Source organism: Cololabis saira, chromosome 1 (genome assembly GCF_033807715.1).
Source record: "Cololabis saira isolate AMF1-May2022 chromosome 1, fColSai1.1, whole genome shotgun sequence".
Taxonomy (NCBI): Eukaryota; Metazoa; Chordata; class Actinopteri; order Beloniformes; family Belonidae; genus Cololabis; species Cololabis saira.
In genome coordinates, this window is record NC_084587.1 from 21,229,242 (window position 1) to 21,256,093 (window position 26,852).

General features: G+C 40.8%; 1 protein-coding gene across 5 annotated transcripts in view; it reads left to right on the forward strand.

The window, feature by feature from the left end:
• The window catches only part of cntln (centlein, centrosomal protein), a 185,678-nt gene extending 170,720 nt beyond the window's left edge, over window positions 1–14,958 (forward strand). For 3 of the 5 annotated variants that reach the window (XM_061717759.1, XM_061717752.1, XM_061717744.1), the window contains 3 exons: window positions 855–1,049; window positions 6,244–6,318; window positions 14,160–14,958. In XM_061717759.1, the coding sequence (XP_061573743.1) occupies window positions 855–1,049; window positions 6,244–6,318; window positions 14,160–14,270 (381 nt within the window). In that variant the 3' untranslated portion in view covers window positions 14,271–14,958. Of the gene's footprint in view, window positions 1–854; window positions 1,050–6,243; window positions 6,319–14,159 lie in introns of those variants that run through there. The other 2 variants (XM_061717769.1, XM_061717775.1) reach the window with 2 other exon arrangements.
• Window positions 14,959–26,852: the final 11,894 nt, after the last annotated feature.

The following is a 26,852-nucleotide window of genomic DNA, read 5'->3' on the forward strand; positions in this document are numbered from 1 at the left end:
TGAACGATTCATGACGGTGTCACGGGTGCGCCGTGTGCTCTGCGTGTGTGTGACGCAGAACCATACCCGCACCTTTACAACAAATTTTAGCTTTTTTGTCTGTTTGTTTGTTTGTTTGCTTTTGTTTGTTCACTGGAAGTTTTCCTGTCTCCAACTTTCCTTCATCTTATCATCTTTCCTAGGTCAGCTTTTCAGTAGGTTTGCAAGGGAATGATACAGGAGAATATTGCGTCGATCAATAAGCTCAAAATGAAGCAAAGGGGAGTTGCTTTATTGACTTACCCATGTACAATGGCAGTTTTAACATTTAATTGTCTCTCTGTATTTAGAGCAAACTCCCATTTAGTGCCTGACAATTGTGCTGTCTGGGGCTTTCCTGTTCTTCCCTCACCATCCACTCGGGCACCATTTGAAACGGCCCCTTACAGCTTAATTATTAACAGTGTTATGCTGCCCTGTTGTACTGTGAAGACATTCAGAAAGCAAATAAATAAATGAATGTCGGTATTTTATGTATCATTGGTTCTCTGTATCTCTCTTATGCATGATTCTCTGTCCGTGGAGAATTTAGCAAAACTTGGGGTGTGTTTAATATCAAAGCTGCATTCCCTCAGCTTTCAATCGACGGGGCAACAAACCCTCGGGTTCACATTCCTACAGGGGAGCGCAAGGCAAAACCGAAGAGAATCTGAGTGTGTCAAACTCAATATTCCTCCATAATGTACTAGGCCTCTCAGGCGCATGCTTGATCAATTTCATTTATTCATCTGCCAGGCATAGCTATCCCTCTTGTTTTTCTATATCCATTTCATCATCCCCTTCTTTATTTTATTTCTTTTCTCCTCCCCCTTTAGACCCTGGCCAGTGAAATCCTTTTAGACGTTCAAGAGGTCAAGCAGCAGTTGATGAACAGGAGGAGGTTGAGGCAGGCCAGCGCTGTGGCAGCAAAAAGCAGCCTCTCAGCCAAGTCTATGATCAAAGCCAAGTCGATTGCTGCCTCCATTCTCAATATGTCAGAAAATGATCTTGAAGACATAATGACGGATCAGGTAAGGCCAAAGCACAGCGGTTTAGCACTTGGTAGAAATGCAAACTTTAGGACTTATGTCTTGTTTACAGTACTCCCAGAGCGCTTAACATACCTGGAGAAGATTTTGTGTGTTATAACATTTATAAGCAACCTAAAAGTTTTTGATGGGTAATTGCATTTAGGACTGGAAGTGAAGTTTGAACATCAATATTATCTTATAGCTTTGGGTACCTTCTGTGTCAATTAAAACTAAATCATTGGCTTAGCCCAGACCTCAGGGAGCAAATACTGTATATTAGTGTTGTTACTCAAGAGAAGAAATAAGAGCTTTTTATCCTTAGGTCATTTTACCTGTACTTCACAATATTTATCCTTCCTTGAATTTGCTGATTTTCACTGAACCTTTATTGACAGCTAGAAAGATTTGGACAAATAAGCAAAGTTTGATACCATGTTTGTCAAAGGTGAAATAACCACAAAGGCATGTCACTAATAAGTTGAAAAGTTACAGTCCTGTAGAAAAGCATTGAAACTTATTTAAAGCCAAGGTTTTCAGTCTGTAGTTGATCAAGCCCTCTTCAACACCTGCAGTGCACATCAGTGTAATACAGTATTTAATATGGCACGGGTTATGGCAATGGTTGAGTAAAATATTTTCCTTTCAGACAAAGGAATTCATTAAATTGAAAAAATCTTTTGGTATTGAACTCTCGCAAAAGTGGTTCAAACTCTTTTTCCAATTTGGTGGGCTCTCTGTAAACCATATATCATTCCCAGCCATGTCATCAATTAGCAACCATGTTACAATCAGCCTCTCATCCCCGGGGACTTCCTACCATCTATCACAAGATGAGAGAGAGCACACCAAGCACTTACTCACACTTGAAACCAATTCTAGCCCTCTGCTGCTCAGCTCCACCCAGTAGATGACGGGGGAACAGTTTCTCATTTGACAAAAAGTCTCTCTTATCAGAGATAAAACTTCTTTTGGTAAGATCACACTCATCTTCTCACCAATTGCATGCCTTGTCAAAATAATGATGGTTAATGAGGAGCTTCTTGGTGTCCTAACATGAGTATGTTTATCTGTTCTGGCCATTTTGACTGAACTTACATAATGTTTTATTTGTTTAATTTTAATCGTCATCATTATTATTATTATTATTATTATTGTTATTATTATTATTATTATTATTATTATTATTATTATTATTATTATTATTAATTTAGGGATAAATGTGAGTGATGGAACTTTACTGTATGTAAAGGAAATATAAATCCATTAAGTTAAAGAGCTCCTCAAAAGTCAACAAACTTGTGTGTATGTGGTAATGTCCCAGGTTAGGAGAAATTACATTTAATACTTACCAATACTCACTTTTGACATTTTTAATAAAAATAATATTAAAACTATTTCTATAGCACTTTCCTCAACAATGCCAGAAAGTGCTTGATCATAGGAGTGGAGAATTAAAATGTGCTACACTTAAATCATGACTACTGCAACAATTAATTTTCCCATTGGCAGTTAATGAAGAATTGAAATAAAAGTCCAAGGCCAAATTCCTTTCACAGAAGGTCTATAAAAAGTTTTGTTTAAAAAAAAAAAAAAAAAAAAAAGACTTGCTTTGGAACACTTTCGAATATCTTATGAGTCAAAACAAATTAAACCAGCAATGAAAGCAAGACAAGTTTATATTGCACAATTCAACAACAACGTGATTCAAAATGCTTCACAAATGCTTAACTTTGACAGATTATGCCTTAAAGTGCCCGTATGCTTACCTGCAGTCTAAAAATTACTTTTGTAATACAAAGAGCTTGTAGCTTAACTTTAATAACTGTTCTTTCATATAACAGAACACCACATTTAAATTGACAGAATTTGCAGATGTTCTCAGCTGTTCTCAGCATGTTCACGCACTTCCAAATGGTTCTGAAATCAATGAATTTTTGAATTTCAGGTTTATTCAAATTAGAATTATTCCCATAATGGTTTCACGTGGGGAATGGGTGACCTTCATGTAATGAGCACCACCATATTTTCCAAAGGCTATGCGTCTTCTTTCCTCAAAAACATAGGTTTTAGTTCTTTGGTTTTTGTGCACCCTAAAAAAAAATAAAACTTTTCTTAAAAGGAATTTTATTACATATAATGTACCCATGGCATGGCCATTTGTGCTACTTTTAAGATATAAGAGACAAGTTCTGTGGAAGAACACGACAATCAGCAGCTATGCAAGTAAGAATAAGAATACAAAAATAAAAACAATCTTAAGAGAAAAAAAAGAATTCAAACAAAGTACTATATACAATGTTTGTTCATATATTGACAGTTTTTAGTCAAAAAAGTGAGTGAAAACACTGGAGACTAATTTATATTTAAAGCATTTTAAAATAAGACACTTAGAGCTGCACCACCACACACAATACACAAAGTTAATAACATGTAACTACACAAATCCAAATCAAGTTTGTAAATGTGCTGAAAATACCTATTCCACCCTTCTTCAGTGTAATGCTCACGTGGATCATGCTGCATTCTTGTTATTTGCCTCTATATTTCTAAAGTGTGGAACAGAGTACCCAGAAGGTTTGAGCAGCTCCAGATTCCCTGGGTGACTTGTTGTGGAGTTAATGATCTAGATGTAATAAGGCTATAATTGCCAGACCAGTTTGTTTTGCATCCTAATGTTAAATGGAGGGTCATTTGTTTGTTATATATCTGCCCTGGGTGGACAGGCATGCTACCTCATATGCACATACAGTCTTTGACGAACCATTGTTTCTCACTTTACAAGGGATTTCAATGCAGCAACCACAAAAGTGAAACGGTCTCGGTTTACTTTTTCACCACACACGTTCCTCTAACTTTACTCTTAGGTTTTACATATCAGGGTGTGGGAAAAATATGAATAATCTGATCCTTATTAAAGATTAAACCAGGCTAAATACATGTTTAACAAAAAAAACTAACTCAGGATATAAACATGAATACCTCTTACTTGGTGTCAAGCACAGTGGTGGAGAACTAATGATTTGGGCTTGTTTTGCAACCATGCGGTCTGGAGACCTTGCAGTCACAATAATGATATGAGCACACATTTAAATAAAAACAGAATGGACGAAAAAATAAAATAAGTCCAGACTTCATCCTGGCTTTACTGGGACCTTAAGAGAACTCCATCCATCCATCCATCCACTTTCTATACCTGTTTGATCCTTTGCAGGGTCAGGGGGTCTGCTGGAGCCAATCGCAGCTCATTACAGGCGAGGGCCACATATACTGTACAGACAAACAACCATGCATACACACTCATGGCCAATTTAGAATCGTCAATTAACCTACGACGCATGATTTTGGACTGTGGGAGAAAGCCTGAGTACCCGGAGGGAACCCACACAAGCACAGGGAGAACATGCAAACTCCACACAGAAAGACTCCCACTGGGCCCGGGAGTCGAACCGGGAACCTTCTTGTTGTGAGGCACCGTGGCACCCTTAGGAGAACTCTGTATACAGAAATGCCTGCAAATCCCAATGAGTTGATGAAACAATGTAAAAAAAAAAAAATAAATAAATAAAAAATCTTCTTAAATCTTTTGACAACATTTGAAAAATCAATAGAGAAAATAATCAAGGCTCAAATTATATGGTGACAATTAGGCCTTAACTTAACTGGTAGACAAAAGCCGCTTTTGCACTAGGACTTACTTGGCCCGACTCGGCTCGGCGCGGCTTTACACGGTTCCACTCTGTGTTTTCGCACTGCCAGGGGAGAAGCGGGCAGGTTTGGGTGAAGCTGCTGTGACGTACTCGATTGCGCAACACCTTTGTTCATGTCAGCGCTGATCAGAAATCAGCTGGAGCCGGAGCGGCTGAGAGTAAAACAGCCCGTCTACATCGCTTTTTTAATTTTTTCTCGACAGCCACCAGGTTTATGAACATCTGCACCTCAGAGTTGGATCACCAAACAGACGTTTTGTGCTTTATAATAAAATCGCCGCGAGCCGCGGGTCGCCTCGCTCTGACTCCCGCTTCCTGATTCAAACGTCTGACGGCCCCGCCCCCCGACCAATCAGAGGCGCGGAGGGTGGTGACGTCCCCGCCCCCCGACCAATCAGTGGCGAGGAGGGTGGTGACGTCCCCGCCCCCCGACCAATCAGTGGCGAGGAGGGTGGTGACCTCAGAAATAGTCCCTTCTCAGCCCGCTAAGAACCTGGCTGAAATGGTTACAGAAAAAAGTACCGACTTGGAGCGGCTTTACTCGTCTCAGCCCTAGTGCGAAAGCGCAAAACGGGGCCATAGCGGGTAGAACCGGGGAGAAGTGAGACTAATGCAAAAGCGCCAAAAGGGAATTAGATAGATAGCCTGAAGCCTAAAGTCCATTACAGTGACCTTTAGAGCATTTATTGTCCCACACTGCTTATATGGTCAGTATTCTAGAGTAAAACTGCTATCATCAAAGATTTAGAAATGACAAAAGCAGACCATTTCCCCTCAAACAGAAGCCCACATAATGCTGTCACTTGAATCAACTACACGAACAATAATACCTCAAGCATTTCTATCAACTGACAAACCATGGTTTGTCAATTGTTTGTTAAATGTAATACTGTTCCCAGCTACTGACACCTTGAAAACCACACCAAAGTTAAAACATATGAAAGTTGAACAACTGAATAAAAGTTGGATCATGCATATATTAAAGTGAGAGCTAATCACCTCTTCCACACTTCTCCCCTCCTGGCCATCTTGTGTCAGTTTGAGGCAGTAAGAGGTGCGTCACATAATTTCCTGTGGCAGAACATGGGGTTTGAAGTGAAGAGGTAATATATAAGTGCTGAGGTGTGCATGGTCATGCGTCAACCTGTTCATTAGCAGCAACAAGGCTGCCTCTCTTTAAGGTCTTAGTAGAAGAGTAGTATGCAAAACCATACTGACATACCTAGCCACTGACGCTCTACAGAGCTTCTTCAAGGTCCTGCCAAGTGTGATGCTACATTTCTGGCCTCAAGCAGCAAAAAACCCAAATAGTTTAGTGTAATAGTTTAGTCAAGTAATGTTTTCTCTGGAAACATGCAAGATGCTAATATTCCTCTGAGAAGACATTCTCTCTAAATGTCATTATATTTTTTCTTGTCATTGTACGTATTTTTTTGGTCTCCCTTTTTCTTAAACTACATCGATGTATATTTTTGTTGTTCTTGCAGACAACATGTGCCTCCGTTGGAAGTACAAGAGACCAGGAGTGGCTCGAACACCTGAACCTCATCCTCAAGCAGAAGGTCAGGCTGGCCACCCTGTAGCAATGTTAGACTGATATTCTCATCTTTATGTGTGTCAGTACTTTGCAACTTTTAGCTAATACTGTAAACATTCTTTGTTGCCTTAATTCCTGAGGACATATCTCAGGAATTAAGGTATACTAATGTGTATTAATGCAATTTTAACCTGATGAGAGATGAACTTATCAGAAAGAAAATTGAGACATTTTCCAGCAAAAGTATTTACTTTTTAACTTGAATTATGTTTTTATTAATTTGTTACAAACTGATCATTGTTGGGGTTTATTAATGAAAGAGACAGATTTATGAGTTTATTTAAAATGTCCCCTCAGTTTTAGGTATCCTTATGCCACCTATCTACAATGTAAGGATTATTATTACGTACTTTAGTCTGTTTTATTATTTATTTAAATGAAGGGTGCTGTTGAGCAGATCAACTGCTTTATCCATCTTGTGTGTCGAAAAAAACTCCGACAACAGTCACACGCAAATACAGTAAATCAAGAGGAATTTCTAGTTCCCACCCCATTGATTCTGCTTCGTGTTCAGAAATGATGCAAAAGATATAACAAAGAAAAGCAAGTGCATTTGCTCTGTTGGAGCCTTTGTGTGCACTCAGCCACTCATCTGTGAGGGCTCTGCTGGAGCTTTACTCCAGCACTGTCAACGTCTGCTTGCTGTGATACATGTATGATTGAGAGTGTTGAGTGTGTATGTGTGTCTTGTCTGCGCTCATGTCAGCAGCTGCTGCAGGCACTCATGCGTCGCCTCCGCACCACGACACACACCAGACGCTGTTCTCTTGTTCCCCAGATCTTCTTCTGACCTTTCCACCTTCCTCTCCCCCTCCCACACTAGCGTGCACACACACACACATGCACACAGCACTCCACTGAATCCATGTTTTTCCCTTCTAGCTGGACAGCTCTCAGTCCCTGCTCTGTCTCTCTTTCTCTCTCTCTTTCTCTGCCATCCTCCACTGTCCCGCATTCCTGTCTTTCTCTCCCTCCTTCTCTGGCTCAGACCCCGAGGCAGCTTGTTAGTGGGGAACTAAATATTGATTTGGCGGGCCTGTCGATGCCGGGAGAATGAGCTAGTGTCCACCAGAGACCTCGGCACCGGCAGCCTGCTATCGACGTTTTCCGTGGGCAGAACAGGGGTGGTGGAGAGGGGGGCTGGAGCTGGTGCACAGAGTGGAGGAGGAGAAGAGCCAAGTATGACAAGGCTGAGACTTGCCCCCAGGTCCCTGTGGGGACCGCTGGGACCACCGCAGTCACCCCCCCTTCACTGTATCAGACTTTTTCTATCCCCTTTCAAGTCCATCTTGTTCTGTTTTTTGTTTATTTATTTATATACATTTTCTCCTCGCTGTTTTGCAGTTTCCTTCCTCTCTTTACACACTCTAGTTTTTAAAATGGTACTGTCATATCAAGTGGATGCCAAGCTCTCTCTGTGCTTGTGTTTTTATAGAATATTTGAGTGTTTTGTGGGACATATTACAGACCAGAACAAATCCCATTGAAAATCATTTTTACGGTTTCCTAGTAAATCAAGTGCAGCTCATAAGACTGCCCAGGAATTGTGCCAGTCGCTCGTGCAGGATGATCCTGAGAAGCCACAATTAACTTAAAACATAACATTCCCGGACCCTCACATGATACCCCGTAGTTTGTCAGGTCTCTGTCACAGCTTATGAATGGTTCGCCAAGCAGAACATCTGTGAAGTTTAATGGTCCAGCCTGTCACCTTGCCCATGACACTAATGACACACTTTCTTGATAGTGATATGATCACACCGAGGGCTGCACTCACACACACTTCTCAGATAAAAAGACACAGAGACAGAAATAGATACTGTGAAAGGGGAAGATGAGAGAGATCCATGTCCTTAACTGACTGGCCTGTCACTGAAAGGGGATGAGGATATGTCCATCTGTGCGCGCATGTGTGTGTGTGTATGTCTGGGTATGTGTAGATATTTTTGTGTGCACGTACGTACTCGCGACAGCCTCATCCTGTCACTGTCAGTGTCTAATGGAGCTGCCAGTGGGACAGCACTTTATTATCTCAGTGGCCCCGTCAATGGCAAAGCCCATCAGTTCCTGCGCGCGCGTGCGTGTGTGTGAAGTTGCTGATGTGAAAGGGCTCCAAAGAGGTATCTATGCGCATGCTCGCCTCATTGTCCAAACTCTTGTATTCAATCACTGTCACGTTCTGCTCCGTGTCAACATAACAAGAAACAGAGACGTCAACATTTCTAGCCATTACAGATGTAGAAGTAGTGTATGTAAGTGCTTATTTGCTGCTTTACTGCTCCTTTAATGTCTAAGAAGGGCCGTAGATTTGCAAAGCCCCCCACCACTTCCCCACATGTCCACTCAAAATGAAATGAAACATTGCATTCATTTCCTCTACCCACAACTCCACCGGTGAGTTAATGAAATCAAAGCCTATGCCTCTCAGGAGAGAGCCGCGATAAGGAGCAGTCCATAGCCGCGATCAAGGGACAGTGCTACCTAATAATCATGAGCTGGCAAGGGGGTGCACTGTTTGGCTCCACCGCAACCTACCATGAATAAGGCCAGCAGTGAAGATGGAGTGTCCATGTGGGCAATGGGATCCAAGTACCAGCCCGGGGAAGCATTGATTTAATTGCCTTTGGTTTATTTGTGGAGTCCTAATTATTGACTGGAGGTAGAATTTAATGGGCCAAGTCTTTATGAAGACAGGGAAATGACTGGCTTCTGCTGCTGGCCAATAATGAGCAGGACGAGTATGTGTACATGCACACAAACACGCGTTCCCTCAAGATAATTTTTCACACTCATTTTGTACACACATACCTACCTGCAGCCTCATGACAGCATAATAACATTTAAAAAGTCATTGACTGTGTCGATTTCTTTATGAGAGGACAGCGGTTTGGTTTACTGGTGTTGGGTGGCGCTGAGGGCCTGCTAATATTTACCTCACAATCACACCCCGGGGAGACGTACAAGCATCACTTCTTATCAGCCTCGGAGCTGTAACAAGCAGGTAAACCTTACATTAAGAGTGGTAGAGACAGGCTTGGACCAATCTGGACCGCGTGTGTTATAAAACTTCAAAGGCATTTATGGATGCTCTCCGAGGCTGAATTATTCTGGTAATTTCAGACTTCAGGGAGGGGTTGAGGTGTTTCATTTCTACAATGGTAAACAGTTACATAGTATATTGTATTCATGCCACCTCTTGGTTTTCAACACATCAGCAGCTATGTTTCCTCACAGTTCAAACGTGCCGAGAAACTTCTCTGTTGTTGGTGCTCTGGGGGTGAGGAGTACTGTATTGTGCTGTGTGGCTCATTATGCCCCTGTAATGACAAGGAACAGCTCTGAGTCGCACACTTCTCTCTGAAGTAAAGTGACTAATTAAGCCTCACTTAATGATTGAGCTAATTAAATCAGCCACTCTTTTTTTATCTCTGTAAGTATGTTTGTATGTATGTTGAGGGGACTTGAGCTGAGCCTTTGTTTTATAAATATGTCATTGGATCAGTGATGGGGACCAGAGGGAGTTCCCTGGAGAATTGGGCGTTACGTTTTTAATGATACCAGAGTGCATAGAGATTTTTTTGGCTTGTGCAGCTTCCATTTCAAATAAATTCAAACAGCAGCTATTTTGACGACTACAGTTCAGCACATAACCTAATTTTATAACATGAGGTTGCTTGTGGTTAAAAGACCAAATGAAAATCTTTTTTTTTTCTTGTTTTTTTTTTCATCATTCTTTAGGAAGCTTCAACAGTCTGATTTTACTGAACTCAAATGTAGCGACAGGAACACAGCGACCCCTTCATAAACGTAGAAAGAGAAAGAATGATGGATGTCCCCTTTAAATACACAGGTCAATTTGCTAATTTCACTTAACAAGTGTTTAAAGACGCTTAGACTTATTGTGTTGTGACAGTTTTCGGCCTGCACAGCCACTTTTGTTGAGTACATCCCAGTACTTTACCTTGACCAGTGGACTAGGCTGCTAAGTTTTGATATTCTTCATCACTGAATTCCACCCAGAGGTTGCATCTCTTTTATATGGATAGCACTTTTCTATATTTACACCCTTATCATGCCTGAATCACCTCATTTTCTCACCTAATGACTAGGAACCTGAAACAAAGACCCGGTGCTTTTCTGTTTAATCTTGAGTGTATTTAGGTCAGATCCCTAACAAATGCAGGTTGCACATTGAAATGATGTTTCCAAACAACGTATCAAGAAAACGAGAGGTTTTTAATTACGGTATTTGTGGCCCCAGGTGTCCAATTCCCTTTCATATCAGTCCCCAGTGGCTTAAAGGGGAGAGAAAGAGAGGGATCGTCTTTGCTGCAGGGGGAGGTAATTACAAAGAAGAGCAAGAGAATAGGCTTCTCGGTGCTTTTGTGAATTTCTTACCTGAGCCCCTCTTTGCTAATGTGACATATTAATTATTGGAGATAATCAAATGCAAGATTTTTTACTGTGGTGCCTTTGTGCTTTTTTTAAATCTACTTATCATGTTGTTGTTGTTATTCCCCTGTTTAATAAATTTGATTTTCAAACAAAAGTGAGAGGATCAGAGATCAAAGAACTGGTTTTCCTCCTCTGTGATAAACTACCATAACTTCTCCTTCCTCACCTTGACTAGTGGCCTAGATTGAGGAGCCCTCACTATCAAGGGACACAGATTTATTGCACGTATCCACTGGCACTAAACACTAAACCACTCTCATCATACAACTTAGTTCTTTTTTAGGGTCATTGTGGCGCAACAGCGCATCTCCTGCTTTGTAACTGCAAAAATACAAACTGTTTCAAAGTTCTGTTGTAAAAGTTACATACCCCCCGGTCCTGTTGGATTTCCACTGGTCCTAAATGTTCACGCATTTGTTTCTAACGAGAGAATAACCGCAGAGAGACACCATTTGATGATAAGAAACAGATGTGCCCTCTTATATCTCTTTTATGCTCTGTGATTTCCCCTCCCTCCTCGTTTAGATATCCAGCTGCCTGACAGAAGGTCAACAGTGATTTACAAATTGGGCCCTTGGAAATAATTGTGCCAACCTATTCGGAGGGTTAGGACAATAGAGCTGGAATGATCGATCTTTTATGTTTAAAGAAGGGAAAAAAAAAGAAAATGTCTTGTGTGTAATGCCACTGCCACACAATGGTCACTGAAGTGCTACAACTTTGAGCTGCTCCTTGCCTTCAGGTGTGCCCCAGGCTAAAGAATGGCGGTGTCATTTAATTGGCTCCTAAAAACACCTTTTGCTTGCAAGCCGTCTTCTTGTGTGCACACACATACTCACTTACACATATACACTTGTCAGTGTCTGTGACTTTACACATCAGTTCACTTCTGAAAGATGCTTATGAAATCATACCTAGAGAAAAAGGTCTGCTCTGCAGGGCCTGTTGAATAGTAATGGATGTGAGTTAGCATGGCCTAATGCTACAGTAGCTATTTTTGTGTTGCCAAGGGGGACAGGGTCTCCTGCAAAACAGTGGTTCTGTTGCTTAGCACTGGTTCTGGTGATAGTTCAGCCAAAGGGGACAGGAGCCCAGCTAAATCAACTGTAGCATAACATTAGTGCCAGTTCTTAACACTGCCTTAAGCAGCCCAAGGGATCCCGAAGAGCAGCTGCATCAGAGCTTACCTCCAGCCCTCCTACAGGGTATCAGACCTCAGCCAATGTAGCAGCCAGATGAAAGGGATGATAGTCATGCTTGTCCTGTTTGTGAGCATGTGGTTGATCACACATGAAGGATCTGCAGATCGAAATAGCAAATCACATGAGGAGAATCAAATATAGCAGAATACCTAATAAGACCAAAAATGGTATTGCATATGAAATATTTTGATGATACTGTATATGTGCTTTTTTTTTTTTTTACACTTTTGTTTGTTTGTTGTCTTTCGCATAGGGATTGAAGGGGCCCTCTCCAGTTTTAGGGGTTAAACTGTCTTAATTGATGCTTTTTCTTGCATTTTTCCACTTATGCCCTGATATAATCTCCAGAAGTATTCAAAAAAAAAAAAATGTACATGTGTACATTGCATTTTTTTCATCACGTTAACATCAGTTTTTGCTGAAAATCTAAACGTGTTAGGTTTATCTAGACCATGTTTACCTGTTGGTGTTGTTTACTGGTATTCCCTTATCAGGACTTTTAATGATCCAGTCTCCCACTTTGCTGTCCCACAGAGCCCTGTGTTGTGGCTGTGTCTCTCTTTTAGTGGGTTTGTTTGCATAGTTAGTGGCTCTAAGTGCAATTAGCTGATTAATAAATGTGTGTATGTGTGTGTGTGCCTACAGTATATGAGTGTGTGTGTGTGTGTGTGTGTGTGTGTGTGTGAGAGACACGAGAGTGAATCCTCCCTGGAGGGGAGAGGCAGAGGGAGATGTCTCAGCAGTTACTTCACTGTATTGGTTCTCTGAGGAATAGCTCTGTGCTTTTGATGCATCCGGTGCTGCTGGAGCCGACTCCCAACTGCAAACATGTGCCAGCACACATTCACACACACTTTCACACTTACTTCCCAGGACACACAGCCTTGTTGCTAGCTCCTGTTACCTTTAATGAAGAAGAGAAGGTGTCAGGGGGCAGGGGAACTCCATGTGCTCGTGTGTGGGAGTAAAGTGTTGGTTTCTCAGGTTCTCTCTCTAAAGACAACACAAATTCATCAATTATGCTTTATAATAATGTGTTGCTTTAAAACGTGTCTCCTGCATTACTTGATGCAATATGACTCAGGAATCATTCGGTAAACGTGTTTCCCTTGCTCCAGAAAAGCATTTTCAAAAGGTAGCGTGTAATTTAAAGGGAATATTTATAGGTGATGCAGTATGAGCGGTGGCCTTTGATAAAGTGAATTAATGACCACAAAGTCCTTGTATGAATTTGAAGAAAAACCAAATTAGCCAGAGCTCTGAATAAAGACCTGCATCCTTTTATTTACAACTCTCCACTGTTTCCATAACAACCGAGTACACACAGGAAATTCTTAGATGCGTGACCCTTGTGATCATGTATGATTGTGTGTACATGAGTTGTAGCCCGTCTTTCTTCCCAGTTTTGAAACCATCCAGTAATTCACACAACAGACGACCATGTTAAATGTTCCCAGTGATGCAAATGATGCCTTTAGGCACTTCTGCTAAAAAGTGATCGGCTCAAACTTCCAGGGAAAGCGTGGTGTGTCCTCGGCTCCCAAAAAAAAAAATCAAGTTAATGGCTGCGATTTTTCTGTAGTTAAACAATAGATAAAAAAAAAAATTTCGAGCTCTGTCTCGAGGCAGTTTAGTTGTTTGTTCTTTAGTATATTAAAACAGTTTTTAGGTTCTGCCATTTTTCCTCCAGTTTTCTCCCTTTCTTACACAATTCCAGTGTAAAATTGGAGACAAATGGGAACGTTCCACTTTTAGGTTGGACAGATGAGTTCAATTATAGAAATGGACGTGTGGTGCAAGAATAAAATGTGCATTTTTGATTAATAGTCAGGAAATGTGCATCATCACTAATCAAACATTTAGGCTTAGAAATATTAAACTGTAAAATGTGGCTCTGAAACAGCTTCCATTGTGAATGACTTTTTCAAAACATTCAACTGATAGTCCCTCAGAAACTTCACAAGTCCTCAGGCCCTATCTGGGTTCCTCTCGTTTCACAAAACAGCAAACAGGCTTTCTGAAAAGGTGCCAGGTGTCAAAACTTTGACTTTTTTTTTTTTTTAACGGCAGTGCATTTGTTTTCCTCATTTTCTCCAACCCCTTTATAAAACTACCCCCACCCTTTTTCCATCGTTCCCCTCCCCTGCAGATTCCCTCTGCTGGCCAACTAATGGAGGCTGTGCGCGTGAAGATGAAGGAGAGGAAAGTGCTGACAGAAGAGCTGGCCGCGCTCACAACACCAGTCAGCGAAAAAACCTGACTCCCTGGGCTGAGGCTGGGAAAACTGTCATCCTCTCTCTCTCTCCCCCCCCTTTCCCCTCTTCTTTCCCCACCTAGTTCCTACTCAGTGGGAGCTGGGCTGAGCCAAGCTGAGCCGGGGCAGCAGAACCAATATTTGTGAGAAAAGCGCTGTCGACTCACTCTGGGCCACTGGCCTCAACACAGCACCCCAGCTTTTGTAAATGAGCCCTCGACATCTGTGTTAGTGCTCACTCCACTATGTCTATCAGACGGGGCCCTTTAGTGCCAAACTAATTTACAGTGCAGCCTTCTCCGCCGTTCTCAATGCAGAGCCAGGATGTTGAGGCGAAAGCTTACACTAAAGCTTAAGTTACATTTTTTTCTACTTTTTTTACTTTCTTTTACTACCTGTAATTTTTTTTTTTTTTTAAACCTTTAAGAGTCAGTGGGTCCGGGGACTTGAATTATCAGGTCAAGTCGATACTCGGAGTGTGTAAAATAGATCACAGGAAAATATTTAAAGACATTAGATCCACTTAGCAAACCGCAGAGTTCTTGTATATCTTTTAAAGCCTGCTTTGATTCATTCATCAAATGCTCTGTGAGGATGTATTTTTAACAGATTTGTTTATGGATGCATCTATTTTTCATGGTTTCTCCAGATAATTTATCGGTTAATTATGTTAAATATCAGTGAATACTTTGCTTCCATAAACCTTGTCTTAATTTGTAAATAAAACTCTTCCTGCTCGCACTCCGCTCCTCCAAGACTGATTTATTATTATCACTTGTCTCAATGTTCTCCTTTTCTTTTTTTTCTTCTTTTTTTTCCTGCTGTAAGAGATTAAAGGAATGTCGGTGTGTGATGGGGACTGAGAGGGCTCTGCTGGACCGCAGGGTTCTTCCACCTATCTCCTGATTGACAGCTGCCTGTTGGCATGGTTCCTGTCTGTAACAAGTGACCCCTGCTGTTGACATCATTAATAAGAGTCTGGATGGGCACACATACAGAGCAGTGGTGTGTTAGAGGACAGCTACTTCCCTTTTATCCCTTTCCTTTCTCCAACCTCTCTTATTATTCATTTTGAATAATAAAAGATCGCAGTCTCCTCTATCCTTGAGTTTGCATCCTACACAAGAGACCCCACGCTAATTTTTTTTTTTTTTACTTCTTTACCTTTCTTGGCTTTTTTTTCTCCTTTTCATTACTTCCCCATTTCTTTTTATTATGTATAATTAACAGTGGTGTGAGGAATCCTTCATTCAGGAATTAAAAAGAAATAATTCCACTTTTTAATCCCCCCCCTCCCTTCTCAAATATATGCTAATGATGTCGTTTTCCTTTATCTTTTTATAATAAAGGATTAGACCAGGACTGTCTCTAGCTGCAACTCGGGGACCAATTTAGCTGGGATTCAGGAGAGACGAACCCTAGTGGTTAATTACCATTCATTAACATAGTTTGCATCTTTTCTTCTTCTCCAATACCCAGGGGCCAGCTATTGTCAATATTTGTCCCATATAAATTTCTCCGGTCTTTTTTTTTCCCAGTCACTGTCCTCCAGCGAAATGCGGCTAATGACAAACGTTAACAACTCTGAAATCTGGTGGCACACTGGGTAAGGGGAAAAAAAAAAAAGAGCAAAACATTACTGCCACGCAAATTATCCCAGAGCCCCCGCCCCACGCTGTCTGACAGTTTTTATTTCTGTCTTTTCCTCTTAGCGTGTAATGCATAGTCAACATATTTGCTCGCCAAGCTCCGCCATCCGGCCTTGGCTGACACACTTGTGCTATTTCTGTGACATATTCAAATGCGGGCCCCCTCAGCTGGTTCTCCCTTGGGTTTAATTAACCTGGCCTTGCCTCTGATGCTCCCACAGTGAAGATGTTAAAACGATCTTGAAAACACCCTTCAACCAGACCCCCACCCCACCCAATATACACACGCATTTCTTCCACTAGGCGCCGTACATGATTCATCTCATTCTTTTCTACGTAGGGATGGCGTGCCATACCCTCCTTTTCCTCTCTTTCATTCTCCTTGTCTTTCCTCCCTTCTTTTCTTGTATAGCTCTCATTAAGACAGATTTCCTGTGGGAGCCACTTTGATCAAATGCAAAGTTTTTCTCCCTTCCACTTTAATTCACTCCAACAAAATCAACTCTGTGTCATTTCTCTCCTCCATCTGTATCGCTCTACCTTGTCCCAACTTTTTTTTCTTTTTCGATCCTACTTTCTGATCATTCTTCATTCCGCAGGTTCTTGCAGGAGTTAGAGGAGGTCGGGTTCGAACTTCAGGGTCCATCGATGGTTTGTGTTCTTCTGTTTGTGTTGCGTGTGTCCCAAGGCTTCTCTGTTTCGCTTTTGAATTCCCTTTGTTTGGTTCGAGTGGATGCCACTTGGGTGGGAAGGCGGGTGGAGAGTACAAAGAACAGTCGGAGCGCAATCTGAGAATTTCTTAAGCTTCCAACTGCTGCACAATTAGTCCTTGCAGATTTCATCAGCCAGCTGTGGTGTGAATAGCAAACAGCCACTGGTGGGTTTCCTTACTTCACTGACACAGTTTCACACCCCAACTATTCCTGCCAATACATCAATCTGCTTTGATTTCTGCAGGCAAAGAGGCACTTGGCACTGACTTAAATAACAAGGTACTTGTGACGCACAGCCAAATGTGTTTTTGACAAATGTATAATGCAACATGTTTACTGTTTTCATTGTGCCTATGTTTGATCCACAGAGAGGTGGTTCGGCAACAAAAAGTAGATGTTGTTTATGCCGTGGATGACAGGAATCGCACCACACACACCATATTTCAGTGTAATGTCAATTATTAAAACTCTTGGGCACCCTGCTTGGCTCCCCGGTACGCCTTTGTATGATATTCTTTAATATTAGAACAGATGGCACCTTGAAAAGAGAAAAAGGAATCTGACTGTCCTGATGTACATATGCTATGTACACATCCTCATTGATCTTCACTCGAACGAGTCCTTTATCCTTCTCTACAGTGCTCCAGACATGAAACGGCAGCAGATTATGGGTGGATGCGGCCTGCCGTGGGAAGCTAGGGAGCAGATAAAAAGGAAAGCCACTCAAGGGAAAAAAGCTATGTTTTGATGCGGTGTGATAAAGTACAGGCATGGGGCAAGAGGTAGGGCAACGTTACAGTATATATCTATATATGCACTGTATATATCCTTTTTGGATTTTACTCGTTCCCCCGCACTCATCTCATCCAACGTAACCAATTACTTCCTGCACTTTTATTGTTCTCTGACACGATCACTCTCTCCATCCCCACGGACTGTCCTAAGCTTGCTGTCTCTCTAAAGCCATGGCCTGAGCTCTTCGGAAGAGGAAAAAAGGAAGAATGAGGAAGGTCTTGATTTGATCTCTAATCCACATTTTCTTAAAACATAGGAGAGAATGTGCAATCCTCAACATTATCTGAGATGGAAGCAACTCTGATCACTGTGACTCCTTGAACCCTGTCGTGCCTGCATGATCATTCAGGGATGTTTAGAGAACATGGCACCTGGATAATCCAAATCAGTGTCTCACTCGGCTGCACTGTACTGTATTGTTAAGGGTTTCATTTGTGAAATATGCAGGTCTCAAAAGCATAGAATTTCTTTTTCTTTTTATCTATATCTCCAACTTCATCAAACCATAATACCATTTCGTTTTGTGCATTCAGCATCGAAACAGCCAAATGATATTGTTTTTCTTTTGTCCCTCAGTATGTTACAAAATAAGCAGCCATGCTTTTTTTCCTGCTTCAGTATGCAAAATAACACAATGGTCTTGGGTATGTAGCCCCTCTAAGCACCTCTCCACCTTGACTAACTTTTCCATGCGCTCATTAGCGGACAGGCTGAAGTTTTGAGGGTATGAAGCCGGTTGGCAGATTACCCCCTGTAAAGAAGCGCACCTCAGGTAATCACACGAATAAATTCAAGCGCTCCCAACCCGTCCGCTCCTTGTTCCTCTCTCCAGTTCCCTTAACTTCCCATCTCTCTTTCTTCCACAGTGGCAAGACGGTGCAAGAAGTGCCAGACAACAAAGTGTTTGTTTGCATAATATTAGCGCTGCATGCTCGCGCGCAGTGGCAGGGGCCTAACTGCAGGACTGACTGGAGGCTTCCTGTGAACACAGGTGGAACAGGGCGAGCATCACTGGGACCAATTAGAGCAGAGCACAGGTACATTAGCATGTTTGAGTGGAGTGGGTTGGCGTGGGGATTGGTGGACCTTCTGAAACGCGTGATCACAGCTTGGCATGTGTTCGCTGAGTCTCCGGTGACGCCATGGGCATATGTGTGACAAATGACCCCTGGTCTGCTGTCAGAGACCATCTCTTTTTTCTTTTTTTTTTACCCCCTCTCTGTATGTACCTTCATACACATTCATAAAAGACACAGAGGATATAGATATATTTTTTAGATGCAGAGTGCTAAAGGCTTTATAAATAGGAAAACATAAACACAAGCATAGCTGGAGTTTTAAGGATTAATGTGAAAAAAGTGAGGTTAATTTCCCATTGATAGTCAGCTCAAAGGTGAAGGGAAATAAACCAGGTACTCTGATTAACAATATAAGGTTACAGTGGGGATCAGGTGTCTTTCAACCTCAACTTGTGATGTCATAAGGCAGTGGTAGGAATACTTTGGGGTTCTTCTCAAGCCCGCCAACACAACTTCCACAGAGGAGCTTGAGTCTACGGACTCTGGGACGAGCTTATGGAGCTGAGGTCATCAAGGTGAAAGTCGAGCGTGAGTTTCTCAAGGCTTTAGATGTTTCGATACTGTACTAGTTCACAGCGTTTGCGAGATCCGGTGCAGTCCCTCTGGATTGGCAGACTAGGATGGTGAGTTGCAGCTACAGGGGAATCACGCTCCTCAGCCTTCCAGGTGAGATCTGTGTGGGGTTGTTGCAGAAGAGACTCCAGTTGATAGTCGGACTTCAGATTCAGGAGGAACCGTTCGTAATTCGCCTGTCCTTGAAACTCTAGACTACCTCTGTGTCCTTGTTAGAGTACTGGAGGGGGCATGGGAGTCTACCCAGCACATGTTCTGTGGACTTGGGGAGGGTATCTGACCCCCGTATGGGTCCATTGTTACAAGGTTATTCAGTCCCTGCACAAACAGAGAGAGAGTTTGGCCCTTGTGAAATGTAGTAAGTCAGATTCATTCCAGGTGGGAGGTGAAGTCCACCAAAGCTTCTCTTGGTCACTGACTGATCATAACTTTTATGGACAGAATTGTTAGGCACCCCCAGGGAGTGGAGGCGTTCAGTTCAGTGGTTTTAGGATTTCATCTCTGCTTTTGGCAAAATCCTGTTGTCTTCATTTTGGTGGTCGCCCTCAGCTCTCACTGAAGCAGCTCTCAGCTGAGTGTGAAGTGGTGAAGATGAGAATCAGCCCCTTCAAACCGAATGTCATGGTTCTCGGTTGGGAAAGGGTGGACCGTTTTTCTCCAGGCGGGAGTGAAGCGCTGCCATAAGTGGACGAGTTTAAGTAGCTCAAGATATTATTCAAGATTGGGGAGGAACTGGAGGTGGAGATTGATGGGTGGATCAGTGTGGCATCTGTAGCTGTGCAGACTCTGTACAGGTCTGTTGTGGTGAAGGGAAGGCTGAGCTAAAAAGCAAGACTCTGCTTAGAGTTCAATCCATGTTCCTCCCTATTTGAGATTGTTTACATATCTGGTTAGTGATGCTTCCCTGATGCCTCCAGCGGATGGAAGGTTATATAAGTAAATAAATTAAGATAGTTATTCAGGATCCTAATAATCATCATTTTAAATATGTTTATGACGGTACAAAAAATGCCACAGAAGGGATTCTCTATCAGGAGTCCAGAGCTCCCTTTATTGTTTCCTTCAGGGTGAAGAATGGAGTTTCATTTTGAGATCTTAAAGTATCCTGGATGGAGAACACAGGCATCCTGAAAAGGCATCATATCATTTTCAAGACATGATGCAGAGGTACTCTTTAGTGTACTAGGAAAAGGATGCTGGGCCTTGCTCAGGTCCCTTATATAAAGTAGAAGAGAACTGCGGATGTAAGTTTGGTGTCTGTGTGATGGAGCAGTTTGAGAGATCAGCACGAAGCTCCCCTCTTGTGAAGAAAGAGGCAACATTTGACTCCAGTAGAGTCAACTGAGGTAGTGAAAAGATTAGCAGCTTTCTGGAAAACCAGTTGAGCAAGCTGAGAAGTCCGGTCTCGCTCTGCTCGGAGGTCCAGAAGCATTGATGCAGCCAAATGCTAGGAAATGACTTCATGAAGTATGGAAACGTGTTTCTGTTCATTCTTGCAAAAGGTTAATGGAAGTTCAAACATTGTGTGTATACACTGCATGCCTTAGTTTTAATTTTTTGTAAGTTAATAACCCTTATCCTAGTGTGGTTGGAGTAGTTTGGATTAAAAACTCGGCGTGTCTTTGCTGGAATTACGTTTGTGCTGGTGTGGCACGACCATTGCAATTTTTTGAATATGGTTCAGAAAAGTCAGACACGCTGTAGTTTCAAACAACAGCATAAAGAGTTATGTATCGATCTATATAATAAATGTGTTTCCACTAGGATGAAGAATATCCCAGATGATGCATACTCTTTTTTTTTCTTCTTCTTCTTCTTCTTTAGGCTGATTTTCAAAGTGCACCTGCTTGATCTGATGAACTCCTTGTTACAAACTGAGATAAAATTCAAATCCGTCTTCGCCTTAAGCTAAAGAGTGAGTAGTATCCAATTAGATAAACTTGGATTGTTCTTTTGTACTTTTGATAAATAATATAGTTCTGTTTACCTCATTAGATTGTGATCCATGCATTTGATTGACAGGCAGCACTGAGGTCATCAGCCGTGGACACGGTGAAGCAGCAACTGTCAGCTACAGAAAAGGCTAATGAACTTCACACAAAATACAAATATGAAACAAGTACAATAAGTCTCGTGAGCAAATACCAACCTCTGTCAGAATGATGGGAAAAAGTGAAGGGATGGGAGAAAAAAAATCCCTCAACCTGGAGCAGCACCTCATCTGCTGAACGTGGTGTTTCTAATATTTCTGCGAGTGGAACAGGCATGTGGTACTTAGTGAATATTTTATCACTGGCAGGATGCGACAGGATGAATGCAAAGATATGTAGGACCATTCTCTGTGCTCAGGATCAGCCACATTTATCACTTCATTCATTAACAGTTCATTCGTTAACAGTGTTATTTATTCATCAGGATAACAATCATAAACAGTTAAAGCAGCGTCAAAGTGCTTATTAGGACAAGCAGGAGGAATCGCCTCATTTGGTTTAGTGATACATGGGATTTTAGTCCCACTGAGTTGCTGAGACCAGATGAATCTCAGGCTCAATGGGAGGTAAGAACTGAAGGCAGCCTCGGTGAGCGACTGAGAGCGTGCAGTACCGGCATAAAAGAGTACACCAAACTGAAAATCTCATTCTGAATTTGGTTTGCAATTTGGAGTGCTAGATCCGGGCCAAGATATTTAATATTTTAGCTCATTAACTTCATTTTATTTCATTTTGATCAATCTTACATTTCACACACCCCACCACCACTCACCCACAACCAATACCCAAAAGAAATTATGTTGAACAGTACAACATAATGCTCTTATTCACTTCACTTGAAAAACAATCTGGTATTGAGATTACTTCCTTACTGATCAGTTATGATAGTTTAGAATTTTTTAATAGATTTTATATGTATTTTGTTTTTCAGTTTGTTTGATTATTTCAGTTTAGTTTGCTAATTTAACATGTCTTAGTTTTAATTTTTGAGATATTGACTTATAGATAAACAAAAATCCCCTGTTATTTAATGAGAATTAGAAAAAAGAATGAAACCGTAAACATAAAAAACGAATAAATAAAGCATGAAATGAAAATTAAAATGAAGGGAATTTGGCCTGCAAGTCTATTTCATTTCAATTAGTTTTGCAGTTAGTTTCAGTTTTAGTCTTAGTTTTCGTTAACTATTATAGCTCTGTTAGAGATGCATTTCAGGAGTTATTTTGCACCATTCTTCCTCAAAAACACATCTTAAAGTGTTCAAAACTATGGAACAGCATTTAAACAAAATTATTATTCAAAATTCTTCACTCATTTTCTGATTGGAACAGGTTCTACTGTTCCAGCTTTCACAAAAAAGGTGTGACATCAGTTTGATTAAGCCAATGACAATATGTATTTCTTAACTTAACTACCTCAATTATCAACTATACAGTCAAGCAGTATTTTCTAGAATTATTTTTTATCTGTCAGGTGTTTCCTCACATTGTTGAGCTTTTATTCAACGGCTGTTTTGCCTTTTTATCAGCATCATTTTTGTTGCATCATTTCCACCACTAGATGGAGCCAAAGCGTTATAGTTTATAAGTAGGCCGTTTGCAGGTTATGAGTATGGACTGTAACAAAAAAAAAGTTAATGAGTACGGAATTATAATATTAAAATTGTAATTGTATAGGTATTCTATAATTAAAAAGAGAATTTACGATTTTGACATCCTTGAAATTCTTGAAAGTCATAGCACTCTCAAAAACATTGTGATTCAGTTAGTTTCTACTTAAATCATTCCTGTAAAGACCTATTTCCACTCCGAACAAAAGCAGACTTTGTTTATTTTATTTTTTTTTTAATTTAAGTGCCATAAATAAATAAATTTAAAGATTTTTCTCCTTGCTGTGTTCAGAAAGTCTCCACACGATGGCGCCAGTTGCATAACAAATGCCTTGTTTTTGCCATGCAGACGATCTATGGAGTGAAACGTGGTCTCTATTAAAGTCTCTATTAAAGTACACAACCTGACATTAACTGAAGGAAGAGAGCAACAATGACAGAGATCAAACAGCAGTGACGAGAATGAGTATGAACTAATGAAACATGATAAATTCATTAGGATGCTCTTTGTCTAATTCAAGGATATAATAATGCTGATAATAGTTTTGCTTAGCCTTTCATATTTTATGCATGTATATTATGCATGAACATCAATACAAATTTTAAATGGATATTTGTAATATCAGCGTTGATGTTGTCACAGAGCACATGTACAAACATGTACTGTGGTGTTATCTGGTGCACATAATTGAGACCTTTCTGTTGTTATTTTGGTGGCACCTGCACTTCTGTATTTCTTTCACCAAGACATATTCTGCTGGTGGAAACACACCTCCCACCACAGATTTATTGATAAAGCTTTTCTGGAAAACATGCATATATTGTTATTGTTTTTTCCTTGGCATTGCAGCGACTTCTCAGAGCAAATAAACATTATTTTTTCCAATTTTATCTTTGAAAACAAACACTGAGATTTTAATAAATTAAAACCCACATTTTTTTATTTATTTATTTATTTAAAATGGGACAGTGCATATTAATGAACATTTACATGTATTACATGGTTTGCTCTTTGTTGCACTTGGTTCTATAAAAATAATAAAACTTATAGACCTTGATTAAAGAAACTGAAATATGGAGTTGTCTACTTAGTCATCATCACTATGATACTTTTTCTAATCTTTCTCTAATGTTTCTAATGTTCTAATGTAAATGATTCAATGAATTAATGGTGCAATGCCTGGATTGAGGTCTGGATCCAAGAAGATGAGAGGCAGCAGGACAGACAGCTGCGCTCTCACATTTCTCACCATTACATTTAGTGTGTTTTGACTTGTTATTGCGTGGATTGTAATGTAATGTCATTTTGTACAATTGTGAACCAGTATTAATTCTTCATCCTATAGTTTTATTGTGAAGCAGATTCGTCGGTGCCTCCATGCACCAGCACACAATTAGGCTCAAATATTAACAAACTGTTCTGCATTTGTTGGTGGAGGTCATGGTTTTACATGTGCTATTCTTATTACTAACTGCTAAGATGTGCGTCAAAGGTGACCTCATCAACTATCCAGTTTTTGTCTTCTTCCTGCAGGTTATCCGTCACTGGAGAGATGGAGTAGACGCTGGACGGATCGCCAGTTCTTCACAGGACCAACACAGAAACAAACAAGCTAGACCTCAACAAGCAAACTACAACTGCACCCAGTTTAGAATTACCAATAAACCTAAACTTTAGACCAGTGTTTCCCAATCCTTTACCAGGCCATTGCCTTAAATAAGAATGTATTCTTAGCAATTCTTGCCTGGTAAAATAAAGGTTTACTTACTACTACATCCTGGGATTCTTGGTCCTCAGGGCTTCCTGTCCTGCCTGTTTTAGATGTTTCCCGGCTTTAAGGGAACATCAGAACTTGTGGCTTTGTCTGACAACCTTTAAAAAAGTATCCAAAAGTCCCTCTGGTGTCCGTTCTGTAAGTCCTTAAAAGGTTATGGTCCTCTATTTCTTGATATTAGAGATATTTGGAAAATATTTAAGTGCCTAGAATAATAAACAGTGAGGGGAGACTTTTTTGATTAAAAAAACAAAACAAAAAAGAAACATCTTCCCCAGAGTTAAGATACAGACTACCTTCTTATCACCCATTACCTCGCATACGATGCTTTGTCTCTGTCTGCAATTTTTATCAGTGCACACAATAATTAACCAAACTAGAAAAATATTTCCCATGACACCTGCTGATTGTTACAATTTGTATTTGTATATAACAAATAAATAACATCAACTGAATGTTAACTCTTATTATAAATATAAAATATCCACCACTATAAAATAAATAAATATAAAATAAAATGTAAATAACATGTCTTAAATTAAATCTCATGAACTTTGCATTGAAGGGCATTGTCACGTTTGTGATCAGCTTTTGCTCCCGTTGAATGCAGCCAACTTCTTCATGTTACCATGGGAACGTCTTGGCTTCACAGTGACCATCTCTGAGCCCTTCTGGACATCTGAACACTCCATTTAGATTGCAGCACTGGCACTGCAAGATAATAGATTCCTGGTAGCTTCTGTTTAATGTTTTTCAAGTCTTTTGTGGTTAACGTGAACCTTTTTTTGAATCTTTTTTTTTTTTTATACTCCATGCAAAATTTTTTTATATTTTCCAGGATACGCTGTAGAGACTATGTCTCTCGGCTGGCCTGGGACAGCTTCGGACTCCCCCCGGAAGAGCTGGAGGAAGTGTCTGGGGTGAGGGAAGTCTGGGCATCCCTGCTGAGGCTGCTGCCCCCGCGACCCAGGAACGGATAAAGCGGGAGAAGATGAGAATGAGCATTATTTTTTTTCATGTTAATTTGCAGCCATGGCTCAGGTGGCAGAGTGTTTTGGCTTCAGACTGAAATATTGGTGGTTGGGCCCCCTTTAAATGTCAAAATCGTGTATTGTAAATATTCGGGAAAAAGAGAGAACCTTTATATTGCCCCCAATATGATCAGCTGTGTGTGTGTGTGTGTGTGTGTGTGTGTGTGTGTGTGTGTGTGTGTGTGTGTGTGTGTGTGTGTGTGTGTGTGTGTGTGTGTGTGTGTGTGTGTGTGTGTGTGTGTGTGTGTGTGTGTGTGTGTGTGTGTGTGTGTGTGTGTGTGTGTGTGTGTGTGTAGTTTTTTTTATAAATACCTGACATGTTTCGGCGATTCCTTTCACCTTCAGCAGACTCACAAGATGGTGTGTGTCACCCGTCATTCATCAGCTAATGTTAAAAGGAGGTGTCTGATCTGACAGGTGAGTCTCTGCTGCTCCAGGTGGGAGATAGTAAGAGAGCATGTAGGCTCCCTCGTCCCTGCTGATGGCCCTCTGGCTCACCTTCCTGATATCTATGGCCTCCCTGATCCAGTGCTGGTGTGTGTTGTCTTCAGTGTGGATGACTCTGGCCTTTTCCTAGTCCAGTTTAAGAAAATTCTTGTACAACAAAAAGAATTAGCAAATAAATTGTAAAGCCATGGACAAAATTAACTGTATTAAAACATGAGAAAAACATGTTCAATGCCATTAGAATAAATACAGGATGTTTTGTTGTCATCCATTTATAATCATTTTAATTCAAGTCAAAAATCCATAAGGCCAATTTGTTTAACTCAAAGAGAAAGAAATCCAGTCAATCCAGTCAACCGCCTGTTGATGAGCATCAGATTTAGTCTTCATATTGTCTATTGTATCTCCATCGTTGGGCTTTAATGCACCATCACATAGTTTATTTCCTCCCTGTACTTTTCATCTCTGATCTGTTTCCCTGTTGCTCTCTACAAACGTTTTACAAAATGTATATCCTCTGACACATCTTTATTTGAAAGGAAAGTGACATCTCTGTCAGAAATCCAGACTCAACCAGATACAGTACAGCGTATGGAAAATAGTTACCTGAATGTAGCATAAGAAGGCCTAAAAGTTTGCTTTGGTTTGGGTTGCACTTTGAAAATGTCGACATATCACACTACTATTACTCTTAGGTTTGTGAGGCTTTGCAGGTGCACCTAAGAAACGTAACCTGTTCTTTTTAGTTAAAAACAATGCATTTTTTTATTTGGGATTATAATGTGCACATGCATTACTCAAAATGATGTCTAAGTTAGATGGAAGTGGGACCACAGTCTTATACAGATGTGTAGAATCTCTCAGGCTAGCATGAGCGCTGTCCAGGGTGCTGAAGTGGTGCTGAGTTTAGCTACAACATGGGTTTT